General features: G+C 48.6%; 8 protein-coding genes across 8 annotated transcripts; 4 read left to right on the top strand and 4 right to left on the bottom strand.

Moving 5' to 3' along the window:
- Window positions 1-91: 91 nt before the first annotated feature.
- SCP_0306780 (hypothetical protein) lies at window positions 92-3,070 on the top strand (the record flags this gene model as incomplete). The annotated part of the gene is made up of 6 exons (XM_027756067.1): window positions 92-1,052; window positions 1,115-2,397; window positions 2,453-2,529; window positions 2,576-2,708; window positions 2,760-2,892; window positions 2,952-3,070. 6 exons carry the CDS (start codon window positions 92-94, stop codon window positions 3,068-3,070), a joined length of 2,706 nt encoding a protein of 901 aa, XP_027611868.1.
- A 1,054-nt stretch (window positions 3,071-4,124) lies between these two features.
- On the bottom strand, window positions 4,125-5,279 carry SCP_0306770 (predicted protein; the record flags this gene model as incomplete). The annotated part of the gene is made up of 5 exons (XM_027756066.1): window positions 4,125-4,148; window positions 4,216-4,588; window positions 4,672-4,760; window positions 4,828-5,010; window positions 5,061-5,279. 5 exons carry the CDS (start codon window positions 5,277-5,279, stop codon window positions 4,125-4,127), a joined length of 888 nt encoding a protein of 295 aa, XP_027611867.1.
- Window positions 5,280-9,434: 4,155 nt separating this feature from the next.
- Window positions 9,435-10,637, bottom strand: SCP_0306760 (hypothetical protein; the record flags this gene model as incomplete). The annotated part of the gene is made up of 5 exons (XM_027756065.1): window positions 9,435-9,473; window positions 9,529-9,972; window positions 10,190-10,419; window positions 10,469-10,556; window positions 10,611-10,637. The coding sequence occupies 5 exons, from the start codon at window positions 10,635-10,637 to the stop codon at window positions 9,435-9,437; spliced, it is 828 nt and encodes a 275-aa protein (XP_027611866.1).
- Window positions 10,638-12,032: 1,395 nt separating this feature from the next.
- Window positions 12,033-12,379, top strand: SCP_0306750 (hypothetical protein; the record flags this gene model as incomplete). The annotated part of the gene is made up of 3 exons (XM_027756064.1): window positions 12,033-12,167; window positions 12,224-12,313; window positions 12,374-12,379. The coding sequence occupies 3 exons, from the start codon at window positions 12,033-12,035 to the stop codon at window positions 12,377-12,379; spliced, it is 231 nt and encodes a 76-aa protein (XP_027611865.1).
- Window positions 12,380-13,032: 653 nt separating this feature from the next.
- On the top strand, window positions 13,033-15,344 carry SCP_0306740 (hypothetical protein; the record flags this gene model as incomplete). The annotated part of the gene is made up of 6 exons (XM_027756063.1): window positions 13,033-13,584; window positions 13,642-13,885; window positions 13,944-14,158; window positions 14,221-14,488; window positions 14,541-14,804; window positions 14,860-15,344. The coding sequence occupies 6 exons, from the start codon at window positions 13,033-13,035 to the stop codon at window positions 15,342-15,344; spliced, it is 2,028 nt and encodes a 675-aa protein (XP_027611864.1).
- Window positions 15,345-15,459: 115 nt separating this feature from the next.
- Window positions 15,460-16,395, top strand: SCP_0306730 (hypothetical protein; the record flags this gene model as incomplete). Its single annotated transcript, XM_027756062.1, has 1 exon — window positions 15,460-16,395. One exon carries the CDS (start codon window positions 15,460-15,462, stop codon window positions 16,393-16,395), a length of 936 nt encoding a protein of 311 aa, XP_027611863.1.
- Window positions 16,396-19,342: 2,947 nt separating this feature from the next.
- On the bottom strand, window positions 19,343-20,414 carry SCP_0306720 (hypothetical protein; the record flags this gene model as incomplete). Its single annotated transcript, XM_027756061.1, has 3 exons — window positions 19,343-19,468; window positions 19,524-20,034; window positions 20,092-20,414. 3 exons carry the CDS (start codon window positions 20,412-20,414, stop codon window positions 19,343-19,345), a joined length of 960 nt encoding a protein of 319 aa, XP_027611862.1.
- A 36-nt stretch (window positions 20,415-20,450) lies between these two features.
- Window positions 20,451-20,705, bottom strand: SCP_0306710 (hypothetical protein; the record flags this gene model as incomplete). The annotated part of the gene is made up of 1 exon (XM_027756060.1): window positions 20,451-20,705. One exon carries the CDS (start codon window positions 20,703-20,705, stop codon window positions 20,451-20,453), a length of 255 nt encoding a protein of 84 aa, XP_027611861.1.
- Window positions 20,706-23,963: the final 3,258 nt, after the last annotated feature.

Genomic DNA, 23,963 nt, shown 5'->3' with positions numbered 1-23,963 from the left:
GGTTCGACTGCAACACGCCACCACGTGACCGCGTCGTAGGCCCTAGTCCTCACCCTCATCTTCGTAGTTGTCCTCGTCCTCGTCGTCAGACATGTCCAAGAGCACTCGGTCCCAGCTGACATTGCCAGACTTTTGTCTCCATCTCGCTCGCTCTCCACTCAAGGATGCTAGGACCGCCCGACGAAACATCCACCCATCTCCGCCCCGCGAAGTCGACATGCCGTCCTTCGTGGTCGACCGTCCAAAGAGACCGTCCAAAGATCCTCCTTCTCCCGAGCGCGATGTCAAGAGGCCCAAGCATCACGACCTCCGTCTCGAGAACCAGTTAGCGTACACCAATCCATCCTCCACACCGTCGCCTCTCCAACCTCCGATGGACAATTCCAAACCACATCGACGTTCTCAGTCTGCACCCGTCCACACAAATTTTCCGCATCTCGACCTCACCAAGGTTCCTCCGTCGCCGTCCAAGGCCACTGTTCCACTCCGTATAGCATCTCTGCCCCCCGTGGACGTCACCAATGCAGAGCGTCAGTCCACCAACCCTTTTACGCTCTCTCCGCCAACTCCGCCCGTTTTCCATATTCAAGCCGCAACTCCCCGCGCTTCCCGAACCAAGCCACTTACTCTACCTCCTCTCTCCCCGCTCACTCCACTTCCATCCGCGCCATTGCCACCCACCCATCAACAGCATTCCTCAGATACTTCTGTACCTGCATGCCCTGTCTCCATACCTCGGCTTGTCCACAGTCGGGCTACCCATAACCCCTCCGTTCATCCTGCATTCGTCGTTCCGCCCCCGACTCCTTCTACCAGTGCCAGTCGCCTCCCTCGTCCTTCTGCTGTATCTTCAACCCATCTAATCTTCACCAAAGGGGAAGATCACACTCAACGCGATAAACCGATTCAAAAGATCAAAGGAAGACTGCCCAAGCGGACTGCTACAGTCACGCAATTCCCACTCGGTGGACGCATGACACGATCTGCGTCTCTTCGTCAGGCTCAGAACAGAAGAAATGAAGATGACGTTCCTGTAAAGCCGGGCACCTCTGGTGAGCTAATCGTGACACTTTCCATTCAGTTCTATATTAACTTGAGAGAACGCATGTTACAGCAAATCTTCCAAGCACTTCTGCGGCTCCGGCATCGTCATTATCGAGCGGTTTGTCTCGCAAGCGATCACTGTCTTTCTCCTTCGCGCGACCCACATCAAGTTCCGCTGCCAAATCTCAGCCCTCCTCTCCAACCAAACCCCGTTCCGATGCCCCTCCACGCACACCCAGGGGCACTGCCGAACAACGATTTTCATCTTCATCGCTGTCTAATCTCTCCGTTGCGCTCATGAAACTGAGCATGCCTGCACCGTCCAGGCCAAGTACGAGTATGGGGTTCGATTCTGAACCTATGAACTCCGGGGACAACGATCACACTCAGAACGTCAGGCCCGTGACTCTGGGTGATAAGAGCGTCAGAGCTCATGCTGACATTAAGGACCCGGTGTTAGTCGAACCTCAGCTTCCCACAGTGCCATTGAATAAGGCAGCCACTCACGGCAACTTGTCTACGCCTTGTACGAGTTCGCGCGCATCCAATCTGGAGATCCCTACCGCAAATTCTTCCATAGCCAGAACTCAGAAACGAATAAACGTTCACTCTGGTATCATCGCTGGGAGACCAAGAAATATGATTGCCGTTAGAAGGATTCAAGCAGGATCCGATAAGAACCGCCCTAGGTTCTTTGGGGTAGGCACACTTTCTGGACCTGCCGTCGCAGGAAGAAGTCGTGTAACTCAAAAAGCCAGTCAGAAGACTACCTTGCCAAGTGTGCAAGGGAGCCCTGTGAAGGGCAGCGGAATCATGGAAGTTGAATCGTGCTCGTCACCTTCGGAGATCCTGCAAGCGGCAAGCAATGTAGACGGAATTGTTGTTCCTGCCGTCGATGGTTCTGAAGGTGCTGACGACGGAAATCTGGCACAGGATATCTGGAAGAGTACTTCACGTCGGGCATCCCTGGCCTCTCATTTTCTATCCCAATCGTTGTCATCTCTACCGCAGACTCCTCCTTTCTCTTCTACGCCAGATGAAACAACGATCCTTGCGACTCTGCCTGGCAGCAGGAGGAGCACTCTCCGCTCCATGGGCGGCAGTCGAGCTCTGGTGCCAACTGGTGCACATACTGCGCCTGGCAAATTGAGCCAAGCCGCAGGTAAAGGTGCCCATGTCTCAGCCCGTAAGGACGGAGAAAGTCCCGCAACTTCCATTACTACGGAGATGGTCGAACCATCTGGTTCATGGTCGGTCCTCAAGGAATGCGTCATATTTGTCGACGTTCGGACTGACGATGGTGACGACGCGGGTGCACTGTTCATCGACATGCTGAGGGGCATGGGCGCGAGGGTGCATTTGCCTACCATCTGTCCCCGGTGCGATTGCTGAGCTGCTGTTTATCTAGATCTTGACGCGAGTTGGACAGAGTTGTACACATGTTGTATACAAGAACGGCCTGATGAGCACCTTGACTCGATATCGGTACGTTACTTGTCCCACGGTTACTGTATTCTCTGATTCCCACTAGGCTGTTGAACGAGCCGAAACCGCTCGTCGTGGGCATTGCATGGGTGGTAGAGTGTGTTGAAAATAGAGCGCGAGCAGACGAAACGAGATTCTTGGTCGACTTGGACGGGCTCAATGTCGCGGGAACGAACAAGGTCTGTTTTGCCTAATTATGCATTTCCTGGCTTCTGATGCCCTGTTTGTAGCGGCGACGGTCTATGTTACCTAAACAGTTCCATTTTGCAGCTCCCACCCATGTACCCACCCATTCTGGATCTGTCGAAGCTGATGGGACCGTAGTGCTGAATGCAGTACAAGCTATGGCTGCAGATTCACCGTGTATGTTGTTTTCTGTGTTGTCTCCAAGGGGTTGTATCTCTAACGGTGGGCCACCGTAGCTTCAGATGTTGCGGACGATCTTAGCGGTGTGTCCAGCCCTGGCAATGAGACTTTGGCGCCACTTGAGAGAGCTCGACGACGACGAAGCATGTTAATAGGGCTGCCGACTCAATCTTGACGCCAGTCGCACCCGTATACAATATCACTGTTCCGTCTAATCGCATACACTCACAAATTATCTCTTCAACCAAGTAATTATGGTTATTTGCTGTTTCTGGTGCTCGTTGATGTGTTTTCATGACTTTCATTCGACGTCGAATGATAGATATTCCTGGTCAAGTCGCAGACTCAGGATGTTAGTGTGGATATTTCATGTATTACTATTGCACTTTGTGAATATAATGGTATTCAAGAGAAGAAAGAACAATACACCCTTGAACGTAGTCTGCTGTTGCGAATTGAACCGCGTACAGCCTTATGTCGGTCCTCGGGCCACCCCGCATTTTCTGGCTTCCTGGCCATATTTTCTCTTCAAAAAATTTTGATCATGTCTGAATATACTAAAGCTATGTTATCCCAGCCTGTGAAGGTCATATGGGCTCTAGATCTGCCTGGAGATGCAGAAGCTGACTGAAATTTGCACAAAAGTGCTCGCATCTTACTCAGTTCAAGATGAAAGCCCAATGTTTTTGACATTAGGTATGTTCATACATACCACAATGTTTCTGCAGTGCATTTATGGCCATAGGTGGTCAGCAAGGATGAGGAAGAGACTTCGAGCAAGGGCGGTGAGCCTTATCGGCGAAATGTCACGTCAAGGTCGACTGTGTGCATGCTGATCTACGAGAAAGCGTTGGGTATGCTACACCATGCCAGACAATATTTGGGTGGCCCGAGGACCGGTATAAGACTGTATGCGTGCTTGTGTGCGAAGACACCAGAAGACAAATTCATTGAGCTACACTACATCTTCGACGCAATGAGAGGTACAAACGGGTGCATGGAAGTCCCTCAACCGTTACTTATAGACATAGATTGCGTCGGGACTGCCCTCAACACCACCACTCCATGTTCCAGCGTCAACACAAATCGTCGATGAGCTCTTTCCTGCTACAGTGTTTTACGACGTGCCCTTAGTGAAAGGGCGGTGGTACTCTAGTGGACATCTTACACTAGAGATCGAGATATCCTTCCCGTAGTCACATAGTCCCGAGTCAGGATAGGCACGGAACTTAGGGTATAAGGTGAGGTGCAATCTATGAAAAGAGCAAGTAAGGGGATTGGTCTTCGGGCCACACAGATCAAAATCAAGGCGAGACTGACCCCAATATACGACATAAACCGAGACATATCCACAGCGGACGTTCTTTCATCAGCTGCGATTAATCCGCAGTCTGCTAACCCCTTGTCCTCCGCATGCGACTCGTGTAAACCATAGTCGCTCATGAGTGTCTTCATTTCGTCCGGTCCAAGCTGAGATAGGAAGGTAAGATTAGATGGAAAGAGAGGCGAAGGCGTGGGTCGGTAGTCATCATCCGGGATTGAAGAAAGAGAGACATGATGTGAGGTGTTCAAGAAGAGTGGACGAGGTGACATCTCCTCCTGCAAGATTGACGGGCGTAGAGGGCGGAGGAGCGCACGGAGCGGTTCGCCGGGGGCTGCTGAGCAGATTAGACCATTGAGTCTCCGAGCCTCCCTGGAACGGGGGAGATCCGCGGACGCAGGTATGTGCGAATCATGAGCCGCCGATATGCGCAATTGCGAATTCGAACGACGTACGAGTTGTGCAGACTAACTCTGACGGAGAGTATGCGCCTCCTGTACAGCGTGATTTTCTCTCGCAGAGAGTCCGGTAAAAGGACAGTAAGCTATTTTGCGAGGACGCACGCGGAGGTCCGGTTATATGTGGGAAAGATGATTGGGAAGATTCCTTACCTGGTGGCACACTCTATCCGCTATCTCTTTGCGGACAAGTTCTCGTGTTAACACGCACACCTGCTCTGTGATGTGGGATCGAAGACCATTCTCGAATTGTTCACTGAGAGAGTCCTTGAAACGTTGCATGCGTTCCTCTTGCCGCTGACACTGAGTATTGAGCTGTTCGCTGAGCAGGCAAACCTGCAGATCGATCTCAGACCGGTCAAAACAGAGCAGTGAAACAGACTTGCGTGGCAATCAGCGTCCAGCGCCGATCGAAGCTCAGTCAGTTTCACTGTATGATCACCGAGTGTATCGACCGTCGAGCCCAAAATGTTCACAATAAGTTTCATGGTACCGAAAAGTTCGTTTACAGCTTCGAGATCGGGACGCGCAAGGATTACAGATGGTACGTCTGGGTTGAGCGTGTCGACAGCTCTGCGCTTGGAATGATGATGATCATCGAGCATGGTTACGGCGAAGATGGGAGAAAGAATGGCGAGAGGGGAGTATGTATAAAAGATGGGGAGATGAGAGATAAGGACATGGCGATTTGCTTGCCATACTTTTCGATCACAGGAGTCGCCTGAGGTTAAGTATATATGGGAGGTCGGTTAGTCTAGTTTTTACACCCGTTTGCATAAAAAACTGCAGATCGCGACTCGCGGCGAGCTGCTTGTTCGGAACAAATATTCCCTTACATGGTATGTCGGGTGGCGGGCAAAAAATCTGGTTTGCCTGCTCGACTTGTTTGAGGGCTTCGTGAGGGCCGCGGGTCTCTGCAGGCATGCAAGTTCTACAACCTCAACTCCTTTCCGATGCATCCGGTGCCTACGAGGCCTGCACCAGGCTATGCCGAGGATTTCCAGCGCCACCTGGTCTACCGCATATGGTGTTATTTGCGCGGGACAAATAGTTGCAAAATCGCGATCTGCAGTTTTTTATGCAAACAGGTGTAACGCGGGGGGCTTATCGGTAGGTCCCCAATTTAGTTCGGAGCTTGGACTTGCAGGGAAGGAATTGCGTAATCGCCTGCAAGAAAATGAGTCGAAGCTGGAAATGAAAGAACAAGCGCTCGCCGCAAGCTCACCGCAGATACTATATACTCCAGGGAAGCAGTTGTTGTTACATTCGAGATATCTCAGTCAAATGGCATGCCTTTTAAGCTGTAGGAGACAAGCAAAAGAAGCACATCCAATGGGTAACAATAGTGCAGAGCAAGGGTATGGATAACCCTCAAGGGTCAAGCTCAGTAAAAACCGGAAGTCAAAATGTAGTCAGCCAGTTTCAAAATTTTGGCAAATTTGACTATTAATGACTACTTGTGACTACTCTTATGGTTTTCTTATAGTGCATGACCTCATATAGTTTAGACCATGTCTGTACGGTTATGTTCCAACCCCTCAGTGCAGAAAAAAGCAACATATAAGCTCCAGAATGCCATGTATTCTGAGAGAATTAACTGCAGTGTCTGACTTTTACAGACTAGAATTTGATGGCATTTGATCACATAATTTCTTGGCATGATGAGTTTGGTGACTGTAAACAGACTTCTATGGACTTTACCTGACCATGGTGCCAAAATTTTGAATCCCATTGACCTCAACCCGACAACACCAGACTTTAATTGACTTCCAGTTTTTACTGAGGGTCAAGGGTAAGGGTATCGGAGGGTAAGGGTAGGGGTATGGATTTTCAAACCCTTGTACATCAGGAAAACCCAACTTTTACTTATGGGACTTATTCCGACTTTTTGTTCTTTTTTTGCCTTATTTAAGGTCCATAAGTTCCCAAAAGTCGACTTTTAAGTCTCTAAGGAAATATGACTTATGGACTTTTTGTCCTTTTTTACCTTATTTAAGGCCCATAAGTGCATTTCAGTCATATAAGGACACCTTTAAGTAAAAGTTGGGTTTTCCTGATGTACCCTTGGAGGGTATTACTACCTATAGTATATATGATGTAGATAGTAACTACAGGGTGAATATAGAGTATGTACAGTCTGAGTACAACTTGAATCATGTTTACAGAAGCTTTAAAGATAAAAGAAGAGGGGTACAAACCTCAGACTTAATATATATAATGTCATTTTCTCAAATAAGAGCAAAGATTGAGGGGTATACCCTCAGGGTTTGGTACCCTTACCCATACCCTTATCCCTGGTCAAGGGTATGTACCCTTGGAGGGTAAGGGTAGGGGTATACCCCTGCTCTGCACTAGGTAACAAGAGAAGCAACTACTGAGGATGAGTTGTGAAAGTTTTGGCTTGAACTTGGACACAGTCATATCCCAATAATTTTGTTACTCCGTCTAGCATAAGACAGTTGAAGAAGTCCAGAAGACTAATTGGGAGTCACTCTGGCTACCACTACCATTGCTGTAAACAGTGCAGCATCCTGGTATCCCCCACCTAAAATACAGTACTAGTGGATTTAGCTGTTCTGAGGGTCGTGAGGCATAGATTTTCTAAAAATACATTCAGTCCACAGACAGTACATAACAGGAGAACACCCTGTGCACCAGAGAGCTATGAGGATGCGGCAGAAATGTGAGACTTGCATGGGTAGATGAGAACATGTTTTGATGCATCACATGTGCATGTGATTTGCAGAGATGAAAATACCCAACCTACCGATAAGGACCCCCTTATAGATAGCAGACACCAGACATGGATATCCTGAGGAATGAAGGTTGAAGCAGAGTGTCAGTCTGCCTTTGGGAGACTAAGGTCGGTCACATGGCAAGTAGTATGCACACGAGTATACTTACATGGCCATTCATGCACACACCAGAGATGGGGACTAATATCTAAGTTCCTTACATTGTGGGAACATCTGACCTAACATTGTACATGTATGATGGCCTGTATGTAGCTTCGACGGTCGAAAATATGTTTACAATGTAAGGCCCGATGTTTGGGCATGCAATACCCAAATCACACATTGATAATGTGTGATATTGTGACATATACAATATTCGCAAATGGCTATGTTACCATATAACATTTGTCCGAAAATTTTAGGTCTCATTTGGCATGTCCAGCAGGAAGAAATTCTGATCGACATTATGCCTTTCGGGGCAGACAACAGATTAAATATCAAACTAGTATAAGGACGACACAAAGTTACAATGTGTGATCATTTAACATTTGACATTAGAGTCTATATATAAGGTGAGATGTCAGGGCCTCAAACCCTCAGCCCAATATTCAAACTGTAAGGGGGTCAGACACTCATAGCGCTGCTAAGCAGCTTGATGAGTGGCACACTCAATGTTTGCTTAGTGGTTATTGAATCACCAAGTGTACCACTCAGCGGCTTTTCAACTGATCGTGGGAGATTGCACAAGCATAAGTTCGGTCAATTAATTGTATATAATGAGAAAGCAGCAAATGACAGGACATTGACAAACAGCACAGGATGCAACGATGAGGGGCAAGGGACAGGAACAGCACGTAAAATTATGAGGAAACCACTTATTTGCGCACAAGCTGGGCCAAGTCATTCCTATCCACCCTAAGCATCCTGCCGCCTTCTTCCAGCACTAGAATAAGCGGGTCTGCCACACCCCACATCATTTTGCTGTACGCTCCAAAGTTGGGGCCACGCTTACACATGATTGCATAATTGCCTGGGCCTGATCACAATATGGCAAGATCTTGCCGAGAGACATCGCATATTCCAGCTGTCACATCCGGTATTCGCATCGCACCTTGCCATCCACTGGGAAGGCTCCCTTCACTGTGGTCATCAGCTCATTTCGGAGTTGACTGGCTGTGCACATGAGCTTGAAGTGATAAGTATGGAACACAGGTGCCACAGCCACATCCAGCATCCATCCATTGGGGCCTGATGTGAATTCAGCGGACATTTTGTATCGATGATGAGGCTATGCACCATTAGGTTCAACTGAAGATGTCAATCCATCGGGTCCATAATGTGGATTCAGCGGACACTTGGTAGTGGCAGGGCAGTTACGCACTATCAAGTTCCACTGAATATGCCTACACTGAGTCTGTGTTGTGTGATGCGGGTTCTAATTCATGGCCTAATGGGGTCCGAGGCTGCTCAGGGAGCAAACCACGCTCCACCGTGTCGATGTTGCTCCTGCAATGAGGCAGTTAGATATGACCAGAACTACAAGTAATGAATCTTACCTTTCTTCTGATCGGAATGCAATCTCAGGCTTTCAGAACAAAAGGATGCCCCTCGAGGTTAAAAGCTTGGCTTCAAGCTCAACCTCATAATTGCCGTGGTACGTGATGTTTCGCAATGTGCCCACAAATCCCTTCAAAGGACCTTTGATGACATGCACTGCTCACCTGATGTTGGGATTCTGGCAGTCAGAATACTTGAGGGCAAGCTCCATCTCCACCTCTTCCTCTGTTTGCATCTCAGGGTGTGAGGGGTGCTGCTCTCCCGGCCTTGAGACTGTCACCGTTGGCTGTATTGAGGTCCATTCTGCCTCGGACTCTGTGAGTAAGAAATTCCAGAGTAACATATGATGCTATATCGAGTTTTGAGCATCGATAATGTCGCAGGTGACAGGACATACCTCAGAGGTTTCCAACACAGAAGAAGTATGAAAGACTCCCATTATTGGATTTCTAGTTCACTGAGAAAAGTTCAGTACTTGGAAGCATCATCATATGTAGAATGTACATGCTGAGGAAAGTTCCACTATTAAGGATCACAATTGCATGAGAAGTGCACAACATACCTCAACTTTGTTCACATGAACAATCGTGACATCGAAATTATCTACGGCAATCACTTGCCCTTCCAAGCCTGCATGGAGGCCCATCTTAACTTTGACCACATCACCAGCTGCCCAAAGGGGGTGTAACTGAGTTACAGGTAGCACAAGAGATGAAAGTTCATCATCCAACTTCTTGTGGTAGAAATTGATTATCGTAGCCTGTTCACTAATGACTGAATGTATGACACTGATGAGGTCGCATTGCTCACCCTGTATAACAATCATGTGCATGCCTGCAGCCAGTTCAAAGTCAACACAGAATAGGATGAGCTTCGCTATCACTGTCTTTGGCATGAATTTTGCTGCATTGAAGACGAATACGTCGTTTTGAGTCATGTGGACGTCGAAAGTCACCTGGTCCAAAGTGAGTTCGAGCTGCAGGAGGCCACCTTTGAACTTCTTGCCCTTGAGAATATGTATCAGCTGATCACCTTCACTTTGTGTCACAGCTTCTGAACAACTCCTTCAGTAATGCTGGTGGCATCAGTTGCTGAGAGGCTCTTCCGTGCTGCCACTTTTTTGTAGTGGCCAGGCACGGAACCACCCAGACGCAGAGGAGGGAGTCCTCTTGCGACTCCATGAAGGCCACATTGTGCTTATATGTACCATGTGAGATGCATACCCAAGGAGAGAGGAAACCATTTTCTGTGGCTTGAAGGTGAATTCCATCGAGGGCAAGAGAGATGACTGCGCCACCCGACTGTGAGGCCTGCTGTGCACGTCTAGCTGCCAGGTCTCTCTCTGTAATAGACTGGGCCATGGCTTTTGCATCAGCAGCATCATCGCCGACACATGCATCATCAAGACATGCCTGAGCTTGTTGAGCATGTTGGATGTCAGCGAGCAATTCAGCTGAAAACAAGCTGTAAGATATATTCAATAATGCAGCTGAGACACTTACCCAGTTCCTCCTTCTCTTCTTCCTTCTTCTCTTCCTCTTCCTCCTCCTCTTCATTGTCGATGATAGCCTCAATATACAAGTATGAGTTCTTGGCATTCCATGCATGAGGATTGAAAATGTAAGAACTGACTGCAGTACTTACCACTTTCCACGCATGCTTTGAAGACATGGCAGCATCAGTAATATGGGGAGGTCGGAATAGTGTCCGTTATATTTGAGCAATTGTATCTTATGAGACATCACTTGAAGTACACGAGGCTTCGACCATGAGGTGCTTATCACCAACTTGTGGGAAGTGGGCCATTGCTCCACATGGCAGTAACAATTCCTGAGGTCCTGTGTTCCTGCCATCATTTAATTGTTCCCACGTGCATTAATTATTTTATATTACTCCTTAGTAGTTGATTACTTATGAAGAGTGGTCCATTGCATCACATAGCATGTTGTATTTTTATTCAGTATCTATTTAAAAGTTTCACCATTTGTAATCACTCAAAGCAGTCACTTTAGGTGAAAATTTACTTTACTAATAAGTATAAAGAGCTCAGGTCTTTCTTGCTAGTGTATTATTTCTTGAAGCTCTGAAACTCTGTTTTTCTTTCAACTAGATTTATGCAAAAATTCATTTTATACAAATACTAGAAAGAAATAAAGTATTAGAATAACTTATAATATTATTTAGATACTCTAAGTATCATCAATAACTGCACCATAATATTTTAGTACACTATTCATCAAATATTTCACTTATGAATATTTGGTAACAGCACTGCAATAGTCCAGCCTGCCATCTATATGTCTATACAAAAAAGTTACAAGAAAATGCTAGTGCTTTTTAAATGAAAACATTATAATAGTCTGTAATGTTATTTAATAACTGGTATATTGCTTAGTAATCTATAGTAAGCTTCTAACAATATTATACTCTTGACTTACTTATAAGATGTCATCTGATTATAGTTTATCAAAATCTTATAATAGTATATAGAATATACACCAGGTTACCGACCTTGACTAATCCCCAGTGGTAACTTCGCTGGTAACCCCCCCGCGTAAGGCAAGCGAGGTAACCGTCAGAGTACAGGAAGTACGTCGGCTGTGTTGTATTGAAAAGAAAGTATTCCAGCGCCATGTAGCCCGTTTTAGTAAATGCCGTAAGAAGCACCGCGCTGAGCGCCAAGGAGGGTGTGCGCATTGCCGACCTTGCTCTGCTGTTGTTCGCCCTCGGACACTATGTAGTCTGGACACTGCCACCTCTCGTCTGCACGACTGCTACATTATAACCGCTTTAATTCTGTCCTACTGCTTGAGCCCAGCTGCTCGAAAACTGCCTTTCTCTCAACGGAAAGTGCTGAAACCCCCCCGTGTGATCGATCTCAAGCAATCTGACCAGGTCCTGCCGTGGGCCCTGCCTGCCACATTCCCCGAGGGCCACACTGTGTTTCAGCCATTTATTCTGCCGTTGCAGCCGTCCAATTGGTTGCACTTTTTTCCCCTATTTTATCTTCCCTTTTCTGTGCTGCTGTGTGCCCTGGATGACAGACGACCCCGGCAGACAGTTAAAATGGGTCAAGCTGTCGACCCTGATGGGCAGTTGAAATGGATCAAGCTGTCAGCACAGACTCCTCCGCTCGCTGCCATCATCAGTCACAAAACCCGCTGCGGAGGAGGCTGCGACATTGGGCCCAGTTGTCGCACAGTAAGCATGGATGATACTCACATGTCATTGCAGCTGCTGACATCTCACATTCACAGAAACATCCAAGTTCATCTGCACAGACTGTTGCTCGAGAGATCCCGACACATTTTGCAGCTTTCACCTTGCGATATCTCGACCTGCGCCATGTAAGCATGATTTCGTTTGACTTCTAACACTAGTCCTAAACTTCTGACCTCCTCTCACAGATCTAACATACTAGTACTTAATCCTAGCTATGGAGCCACAACTCCTCCCAGCAGCTGCCCACGTGGAGCCGCGAAACAGAATACACCCTTAATCCTAGCTATGGAGCCACAACTCCTCCCAGCAGCTGCCCGCACGGAGCCGCGAAACAGAATACACCCTTAATCCTAGCTATGGAGCCACAACTCCTCCCAGCAGCTGCCCGCGCGGAGCCGCGAAACAGAATACACCCTTAATCCTAGCTATGAAGCCACAACTCCTCCCAGCAGCTGCCCGCGTGGAGCCGCGAAACAGAATACACCCTTAATCCTAGCTATGGAGCCACAACTCCTCCCAGCAGCTGCCCGCGTGGAGCCGCGAAACACAATGCACCCACTTTTGTCCCATCGCCGACATCGCTGGGCTAGCGTGCAGTTCGTGCGCTCACCACCTGACACCGCCGAAACTTTCATTCACATTATTACGGCGAGTCTCACAGCATCACTTCACTATCCCTGCACCGGTGGCTAACCTGCTGCCCACCTCGCAGTACATTATTTCCATTATATTGCAGTAGCTGCCTTTGCGGATTTCTGCTGGGTAGGCTCGTAGGCTTTGGCTGCTCATGCAAGCAACGGCACTCACAACCATACCTCTCCTACAGCTGCTTCACTTCACGACTATGGACAGTTCTCCTCCAATGGCTGTTCCTCGCCCGCCATCTCCGTTAGCCTGCAAGAAGGCGCGGTTGTCAAAATCCACATGTGCCGAGCCATGTGTCACACGGCAGGTGTCTGTCGCGCTGCTGGCACTGGCGCTGGTGCCCTGCGGCCCCCATCTGTCGACACAGACAGCCACCGACTTCGGGACGATCCGTGACCTTATGCCTCCCATGATGGTGCACGATCGATGTACGGTGATTGCACCGGAGTTCACGACCTCGCTCAGTATGCCAATGGGCCACATCATGCCTGCAGAGGCATTGCTGCAGGCATCACTTGATGAACTCGAAGCGGCTTCTCATGAAGTGCGCATGGACATCGCGAAGCAAAGTCAGAGTGACCGCAGGACCGGCGTCTCATATGAACGTCACGTCCGGAATTACTTCTTCTGGTGGGCAACCTTTCAACAGCAAGAGACAGCCAAAGTCCCAGGTCGCATTGCCGTCCCGGCGGAGCCGATCACGGCTGCGAAGGCCATCATGTTTCTCCAATATGAAAGTACCCGCCCAAAGGTATGTTCCAGAGTTCTCGTCTATCTCCCCAGTCGAGCTGACTGTTCACTCATGCAGAGGAAACGTGGCAGCATGGACGTGCAAGACGGGACGACCATCGGGAAGTCTAGGATAGCGCAGGCAATCTCAGCACTCGAGAGCCATCGCAAGAACTGCGAGCATCTGCACAAGGATGTGCCGGATGCGAGGATCAGCCTCCGCGCGGACCAGCGCATCTGCACCATTGAAGATGCCGTGAAGCACAACGAGCCTCTAAGAATTGAGAGAGCTCAGGCACTCAAGGCTGCGAGGACATCATCAGGTGCGTGGCTGTTTCTTATGCTCCATGTCATCGCAGGGTGGCTCACGATGATGTTCAGATACCTACAGCAACATCCAGCTAATGAACGCAGCAACCGGCTTCCTCAACATCTCCTCGGGAGTTCGCAAGCTTGTGACACACATCAGAGATCGCGCCATGCTCACATCGTCGAGCACAGCTTTTCGGGGTGACAACCTTCGCAGCTTGCTGTGGTCCGACCTATCGGTCTGCCAGATCCCGATGTATGATATCCAGCTTGGTCACAAGGTCCCGGTGAGTCTTCTGATGGAATCACGGGTGTCTGCCACATACTGACACAACCTTCCTTCTTCCAGGCTCTTGTTTTTATGGCAAACAATGGCAAGACAAACCAGAACGGGTGGACTGACGAGTTCAGCGCCTTTCATCACTGCCTCGTCGAACTCTGCAGCATCGGATCGATTGCGCTGCAGCTCTACAGCCATTTCCACATCCAGAACAATACAGTTCCCAACTTCGGTGTGGACATCACCGATCGGAACTTTGGGGAGTACGGTCGGCGGGATTGGTACTGGTATCACGTCTTCTATGCCTCGTGGCCGGACGCACCGATGTCATATGAAGGTGAGTCCCAATGACACCTCTGTGAGTTATATGTGCTGATACACTCTTGCAGCCCATCGCAGCCGCATCAATGCCCTTCACCTCCAACACGAGATCTCCATCACCAAGGTAACCCATGCTGGCCAGTCTTTCGCAGCACAGAACACACGCAGCCACGGGGTTTCTGCAAGCGACACCAAGGCTTTGGGCGGGTGGAGCAAGAGTGGATCATTCCGCTCCTGCTACGATCATGAACTGCCCGTTGACGCGCTCGTTGGATCGGCAATGTTTAATGCACGGCAACTGGGCACGTATTTCATCCCTCGGGATGTCCTCGGTAAGTGGCAAATGGCATGTCGCAGCAAAAAGGCGTGCTGAACATCCCATCCCAGACCCACCATTATCACTCAAGACTGCCATTTTCCCATGGCTTGAAGATCAAGAGCATGTGATGCGAGCGCGAGCTGAAGCAGAGGCGCTCGCGAAGGACATCACCCTCGTCCAGTTCTTCAGGGTCCTCACCTGGTTTCGCCATGTCCTGTTGCAGGACATGGCCATTCTCTACTCATGGAACCCCAGCACGCTTGTATTTCAGTATCCGCCATTCAACACTGCGACTTTCCGTGCTTTCACAGCTGACGCAGCCACTCACATTCGCGTGGCTGAGGAGCAAAGCCGCCTCGCATTTCAGCATCTCCCGGAGCGATTTGTCACCAGTGTCAAGGGCATTGTGACGGGGCTGGAGTTGGCTCAGCAACGAGATCATGAACTCAACGATGCGAGGTGGAATGCACTGTCGCACGATGTAAGTCAGCTCAAGACTCTGCTCGAAGAGGCAGTTTTTGCCCCAGTCCGCCGTAACTGCAAACATCGATGACGTGAGTCTCCCTTTATCCCTGCCATCGGGATGTGATGTAGTCTCCTGACGTCTTTCACATCTCGCAGCCAGTGGCAGCGGCAGTGTTTCTTCTGGCTCGTCGACACCAACACCCATGCCAGACATGTGCAACATGCCGCGAACAGCCTCAGACAGATGCAGCCTTGCGATTCTGCCGCCAATGCTGCCACCACCAGTAGCACCATCGCCACCGCTCCCACAAACACTGCTGCAGGCACCATCCTCGCTGTCGCCAATGACACCGGCCATCCGCACTGTCGAACAACAGGCCCATCTCACCACGCCCGGGCCGAGCTCGCCGTCAATTTCCACATCACTGTCGGTGATCACCATCAACATCATGGCATCTCCGAGCGCTGCGCCCGGTGTTGCTTCAAGCTTGCACGATCCACCGATGGGAAGCTCATCCTCCTCACATCACGAGTTTCGCATATCTTCTGGTGCATGTGCGCCTGCCCCTGTGATGGCAGCTGCAATGCATCAGCCTGTGGGTTTGCCAACACCACATTTTGCAGTTGCAGCACATGGCAGCACAGTACCGATGACATTGACACCATCATCTTCCCTTGTGCCACAGAATTCGTCGCTTGCTCCTCAGGCTCTGAAGTGGGCTGTGCTCACACGTAAGCATGGCGATGAGCAGCTTCAACGGTATGCACAGTGGGACTTCCACGGTGAGTGGTTGCCATACTACGAGTACCAATCGGTGCACCAGATCACTGACATATGGACGGAATGGGCTGAGGGGATCGGAAATTACCTGCCGGTGCGGTTGCTGTGTGAAGAGTGGGGTGCAAAGTGGTGTCAGAACGTGCCAAAATTGAAGACAGAGGCAAATCGGCGCATGAAGGTCATCCAGCTTGTGGAGGCTCTGCAGAAGAAGCGGAACTGGCACCTCGACATCACCCTGCGCTTTCTGCGTGAAAAGTACGAGCCTCAATATACTCCCCGCCAGTTCTGTGATTTTTTGAAGTGTGATCGTGGTGCGGGAGCTGATTCTGTGCTTGCCGCGGCGGCATCTTACCTGTAGGGCGGGCAGTTGTAGTAGTTGTAGCTTGCAAGCACTGTAGTAGTTGTAGCTTGCAAGCACCACTTCAGTTAGAGTGTGTCGGCATGCAAGTGATGTACAAACGCCGGAAATGGAGTGGCTTGCATGCCATCTTTTTCTGTAAGCAAAGACTTATATAATTATCTGCTCGTTGCTCGTTGCTCCATCATTGCCTGCTATGATTGCTCCGAACAATGAACAAAGGACTGGACCAGTCTTTACTAATGAGATAGGTATCAGCTGTATTAGTAGTCTGCAAAAGGCTTATGGTACAATGGAAGAGTAAGTAGGGACCCGGGCGGCACACGGACCATGACCGTTGTCGGGCTACAGACGAGTCGTGCGATGCGATGCAACCGCGCGCGACACGCACATGGATGCCGAACACCGTTGATGCCGAGATGGGATACGGGCGACAAAGATTGGGCCCGCTGCCCCAGCCAGCCCATGAACCCCGCACACTTGCACGTTGCACGCATCTTGCGCCATCCAGAAGAGGGGCTCAGACCAAGGGGGAGAGAAGGAGGTGTGGCCGATGTCGAAAGGACGATGAGAAGATGCCGGGAGGAGAGCACGCACACAGGCGTGAGCACGAGAGACGGCGGGCAGCGGCGGGCAGGCGCAAGCCTTCACGGCACGGGCTCACGACAGCGCTGGAACGTTCAAACTTGTATGCATTGCATGTGGTGCGTGACGTGAACCACCGCGACCACTGATGACGGTTGCCAGATCGGGCGGGCCAAGGGGAGATTGGATGAGAGATCAGTGGTGAGCATATACGCTGGCACGACGCGCGGGCATGATATACACAACACATCCGGCAGGGGCACCTGGCGTGAGCAGCCGAGGTGACCGCCATGGATACACCGTGTACCAGCGCAGCGATCGGAGTGCCCGGATTGGCCACAGCTGGCGGCATCGCCCAAAAAGGTGCCGCTTATGCGAGGTCACCTGCTTACGTGAGGTCACCGGCCGGTGGCCACCGGGGCTGTGGTACATAAGAGTATGCAACACACTTTACAACAATAATATGTTATGTTATAATATGAGTCTTATATGTCTGCTATATCACCTACTAACTTTTTCTATACCATTTAATATCAGTTGATAATACAGTATAGTGTAATTTATTTGTAGCTAACTGATAATAGTCTAACATATTGCTAAGTATCTTTGAGTAGAATTACCTAAAAGATAACTTTACAATGATATTACTCTGACCTTTTATCAAAACTATATAAGAATATTACTAAAAATTATTAGTATGCCTCTTCTAAAAATCACCTTTAAAATTGCTTTAAAATGATACTACTATATTGTTCTGCAAGAAGTATACAAAAACATTACTAAAAATTGACTAGTATGCATTCTAAAAGATTCAGCTTCAAAATGGCTTCAAAATGATACTACTATATCACTTTATGAAATATACATAAAAATATGACTAAAAAGTTATTAATATTCATTCTAAAAGACTCAGCTTTAAAATGGCTTTAAAATGATGCTACTATGTTGTTTTGCAAAAAGTATATAAAAACATGACCAAAAAGTGAATAGTATGCATTCTTAAAGATTCAGCTGAAAAATGGCTTCAAAATGATATCAATATGTCATTTTATTAAATCTATATAAAACATGGCTAAAACATCATTGATATTCATTTTACAAGGATTACTTTAATAGCCTACAATGTCATGTACTTACTCTGAGGTAACTATCTGATAGCTATAGTCATGCCACAATTTTTCTAATATTTATATATATTTTTTCATATTGTTTGCTCCAATAGGCACCTATTTGACAGCAAAAGTGAATTGGGTCTCACATGACTCAAATCATTTTCATTATGCAAAAAAGTGTCTGAAAGTGTTACTCATATAATAGCTACTATGTCATCAGATTTTTAGTATGACACCTAATACCAGTTTGTAAGCATATTATGGTAGTCTGACATACTACCTATTATGTTTAATAAAGGCCTTACAATGTTCTATAATATGATCTGGTAATGCCTACTAAACTTTTACAATATCTTATTACATAGTTTACTAACTTTTAGCAAGTTGCTCAGTATTGTAATGACCTTATAACAGTCTGGTATGCCACCTAGTATTTATGTCTAATGTCTTATAATAGTCTGAAAGGCCACCTAGTATCAGTTTGTAGAAGTCTTACAACAATCTACAATGTCATCTACCAAATCCTAATATACCTAGAAACCATGAATAGTCTATTATACTCTCTACTGACTCCTAGTATGTCATATAATAATGTCTAGTAAGCATTATATTATGATATTTGACTATACTGAGTAGTATGAGTTTATAAGAGCCTTACAATAGTTTACAAATTCATGTACTGACTCTTAATACATAAGAATCAGTACAAAAAATAACACTAGAAACTGTTACAAATGTGCCTATAAGACTTACTACAAAAAATGTTATTAACATGCCTATAAGAATCATTACAAAAGGTGCATACATGTAATGGGAGGCGAGACCTTATCACACCGAACCTCAGATACAGGTCATGGTGTGTAAAGTCTCTGACTTCAACACACTGACGTGTGCTCAATACACGCAGAGTGCATACAAATAGTACACAACAGTTACGTAATACATGATGAGATTAGATAAGATTAGGGCACAAGTACTGCTTGGTACTTGTGCCCCGCAATACAACAGTGGCACGTTACACCCTCCCCCACTGGACACGTTCCACGGGACCATAACACTGACTGTGCCATTGAGTGGATGATACAGGTGGCGATGCGAGGCGGGATGGCATGACGAGGCAAGACGACAGACGAGAGTGACGACAGACACGGCCAGAACACACAGGCGGATTGCGGGCACATGGAGGGTACGCATCACGTCCCCAGCCGTGGCCCACAGCGGCACGTCAATGGGAGGCGCGCCAGCATAAGCTAGTGGCCGCCCATGTCGTGGTCAGGGTCACCAGCCTCGGGGGTCACTCCGGGGTTGGGACCCAGCTGACTGCTGCCAGCAGGAGCGTTGCCAGCACCAGGTGTGGGTGGTTCAGGGTCTGACGGCTGCATCGCCATGTCCTCGTCGACGAGTGATAACAACTCATGGGGTCGGGGGTACCGGTCGAGTGCATCCATCACGAAGGTCCACTGGGAAGTGTCCCTCGAACAGGGTCACATCTTCGAGAACCCGTCTGAGGATGTAGTTGTGATGTCGACAGTGGAACTCCTCGAGGAATCCAATCCACATGGGATGGAATTCGCAGGCAGCATACCATCGCACGACATCATATATGGACGAGTTTTGTGCGAATGAGCGGGGAAATGGGGCTGGCTCGTTGTTGTTTGCCACGGGGTAATGTCCGACCTGTATGATCCACGCGTACAGTCCGGGGATGGAGAAAAGCTCCGCAGTGTGCTCGATGAACATATTGTGGGCTGTTGCGGGTACATCGGGTGGGATGATGGGGGCCATGCAGTGTGCAAGCCACATTGCCTCCAGGTCCTGGTGTAATGGGGCCTCCAAGCAGTTATCGTTCAAGTGCCTGACGGCCCAGTGAACCTGGCTTGGGTTCTGTGCGTACCACGCCACCCACTCATCAAACATTGATGAGCTGGTGGGGTTGGTCATCCTACGGGGAGGCGGAGCCATCGGCGGGTGGATCACTCTGGAGCTGCCGTGACGTCACCACGAAATGAGCAAGTTCATCATGCCGTGGGATGCGGTCAAGTGTCCGTCTTGCTGCATCTGCCGGATGAGGTCAGTCACCCAGGTGCGTGCACCATCGTCGCCCCCGTGGGCTGCGTCAATGAGTCGCTGCGAGTTGCGGACGTACCGGGGTACAAAGTTGTACCACTCGGTCGCCCTCCATGGCTGCGTGTTGACCGGTAGGGGGAACATATCGGGCCAGTTGTGCGGGGCCAGTGAGACATCGTTATCGGTGTTCGACGGCCGTGGCACTGTCTTCCCCTTGTCGTCGTTCCTCGATGCTCCTTGCCTGGGCAAGTTCATCGGGCCGCGGTTCCTCTGACACTGCTTGTTGAGCCGCTAGACCTCGGCTTCATCGGGCTCATTGTCGCTGTCTGTTATGGACAGCTCCGACTCCGACTCGTTGTTGTCGATGTGCTCGTAGGCCTGCTGTGCACGCCACTTCACAGGGGCGGGGGCAGGACCAACTGGAGGTCGAGGGGCATAGCCAGCCGGCGGTCCCGGGGTAGGATCAGTCGGCGGTCCAGGGGCACCACTCCTTGGTGGGGGCATTCCCGGGGCATGGTGTGTGGCCGAACTCGGCCTACTCGCCATGGAGTAAGGCGAGTATTGCTGTGCTCCCACGGTTGAGTATCGCGCTGGGGATCGACGTCGTGATCCTCTCGCGTTCGATGGCAGTGAGTACCAGTGTGAGCTGCTGTTCGTCGATGGGGGAGAATACCTTTGCTCCCTCGGGGGAGGTAGGTATTCCAGTGGGCACCAGTGGTGGCCAGTATTGTATAACAATACTGCAGGTAGCTGAGCAAGGTGTTGTTCACTACTCACCAGTCATTGTCAATTGTCAAAGTTATTGTTAACAACAGTCTGAGAGGATTGTAATACAATAACAACTTGTACAAAACAACTTGCACTCAGCCAAGCTTGAACCCTGGTCTTCCGGACACATGATTACATAAGCACATGCCGCACACACAATCTACCAACTGTTCCATTGGGCCATGCATTTCTCTCAGCCTCAATTCTATATAAGTCTAGTGCCTTCTCTAATGTACATATTAGAATCTTTTGTAATCACTACTATATCCTGTTGTTACTGTTACTTCTAATAGTGATTTGCCCACATTTTTCCATTTATTTCACCCTTCTAATAGCTTTGTTACATCTAATACAAATTTTCATATTACAGTTTTAATATTATTTGAATATTTACTGAACTAAAAAGGAAATGCTTAATATTAGGCACTCAAAGACTTATTAACAGAGACATCAATCACTGTTAAAAGCAACAGTAACAACAGGATATAGTAGTGATTACAAAAGATTCTAATATGTATATTAGAGAAGGCAGTAGCCTTATATAGAATTGAGGCTGAGAGAAATGCATGGCCCAATGGAACAGTTGGTAGATTGTGTGTGCGGCATGTGCTTATGTAATCATGTGTCCGGAAGACCAGGGTTCAAGCTTGGCTGAGTGCAAGTTGTTTTGTACAAGTTGTTATTGTATTACAATCCTCTCAGACTGTTGTTAACAATAACTTTGACAATTGACAATGACTGATGAGTAGTGAACAACACCTTGCCCAGTTACCTGGGCTGTTGTTATACAAAAGTGGGAATCACAGCTGCAGGAAGCCAGCCGGGCAACATGTTCGCCAGTCTGGTCCCTGTCCATACATCGCTCCAACACCATATAATGACACATCAGATATCACCCAGATGGGTTCTGGTTGACGTGGATCGATTGGCTTCAGGATGGGTGCCTTGCACGCCAAAGCTTTGATCATTTCAAAGCATTTGGTGTGCATTGGGTGCCATACAAACGCTCGGTTGTTGTGAGCCATGTCCGACAATGGCGATTACATCAGGCATGAAGTGTCTCAGGTAGTTCACGAGCCCTAGGAATCGTTGTACTTCTTTGTAAGATCGAGGTTTTCGCCATTCGTGAATACGGCTCATCTTGTCTGAGTCTGCATGGAGTCCTCGGTCATCGATTAGATGACCTAGGCAATCCATGCTCCATGAGTATAGGTCGCATTTCGTCTCGCTGAGGTAGAGCTTTGCCTCCCTCAGCTTATGGAATACGATTTTCAGATGATGTTCGTGTTCTTCGATTGTATCGGAGAACACGAATATGTCATCAAGGTATACATGGACATATCGTCCGATGCAGTCATGGAATATCAATGTCATGAGGCTTTGGAATGTTGCTGGGGCATTACAATCGCCTTGTTGCATGATGTGACTTACGAACGTACTGTATGGGGTGGAGAACGCTGTTTTCCAGACATCCTCCGTTGCCACACATATTTGTTCGTACGCGTCAGACAAGTCAATCTTCAACCAGTACTTGGCACGAGATACGTCCATACGTATCTGGTCCTGGTTGCGTTTATGCGCATCGACAACTGTCCGTAATTTTCCACTCTTCTTCACAATACATATCATGGGCGCTGCCTGGGGAGCCTGCTTGGACTCCCATCAGCCAGTGTTCTGGTATCATTGGATCTTGGTTAGGAGCAATGGTTTTATTGTGTCGGCACATCTCGGTAATCGCTGTCAATACTGCTCATCGTTATTGATGAGCGGTATTCGATGGTTGATTTCACGGAATGGTGGAAGAATTGGGGGCGGGGGACACATTATGTCCCTCGTCTTCTCAATCCAGGCTTTTCGGTGTTCTTTTAGTTTCTCCTCGGATGCTATTGCGTCTGAGGGTTCTATGAACGTGGCGCGAATTTCTTCGTCTTTACAATGTTCATTCAGTGCAAATGCCATTAAGTCATTTAGACCTAATGGGTTTGGCTGACCGAACCGATCTCGTCGTGGTTCATTTATTGAGTGTCTAGTCGGTGCGAACTTCTTCAAGATGTCAGGAAAACAGTCCTTTTGGGGCTGTTTTCTGTTTCTCGTGGTTGGTTTTTCTTTCGCCTTGACATTTCTGTCATTCCCCTCCCCTCTTAGGACTGTCCCTGGGTTCGCACCACGAGACTGGGGCAGCTTCACGGCCATTGGTCTCATTGCGGCCCATGGGGTCCTATTGCGGGTTGTCCGGGGTTATGGCGATAACGGTACTGAAGTTGTTGTGCATGCAGTAGTGTAAGTGCGACATATCCTTGCAATTCGCAAGGATTGTGGCCTCGTCCACTTCCGCGTAGGTCAGTATCTTTTGCCATCGGATCGATATGGTGTGGTCCTCAAAGTCGAGGACCACGCCATATTTATGCATGAACACTGTGCCTAGTATGGCGTCGTATCTATCGATATTGACGACGTCTAGGTAGTGTTGTGCCTTTACTGGGCCTATAGATATGGTGGGTCGTGCACCATAATTGATGTGCGTCCTGCTTCCCTTGGTGCCCAGTTGGAGACCTATTTGGTCGTCCAGATCAATTCGGTCTGCCTTCGAGATGTATGCCATCTTCAGAGAAATGGAGTCCATTGTGCACCCCGAGTCGAATAGTGTATAGGTCTTGATCTCATTGATCAAGACCTCTGCATATAATGTTCATTGTGTCTGTGGGTTTCGCTGAGGCTGCATGGCTGGGTCGGTCAGGCATTATACGTGTGAATTGTACAGCCATGCATTCCTCGAGGATCGTGCATCTGTTGCAGGTTCACTAGCGTGGAGGTGTACAGTTTGCGTACACTCTACACTCTCCAGGCTTGTGTTGATACATGGCGCCAAATCTCATTGATCCCAGGTGAATGTCGTAGTCATCATTCCAGCCATCGTCTCCAGATGGGGGTTCACGCTCATCTGCCGATGAGTACTGTGATCCTTTTGGAGCCCAGTCCGACTCAGGATATGTCTGATATCCTGTGTCGTTCTGGTATGGCCCTTCGTTTCCATCA

The sequence above is a fragment of the Sparassis crispa genome, assembly GCF_003851025.1.
Source record: "Sparassis crispa DNA, contig_000002F, whole genome shotgun sequence".
NCBI classification, from domain to species: domain Eukaryota; kingdom Fungi; phylum Basidiomycota; class Agaricomycetes; order Polyporales; family Sparassidaceae; genus Sparassis; species Sparassis crispa.
Note: the sequence above shows the minus strand (reverse complement) of the source record. Positions and strands in the feature narration are given on the sequence as shown.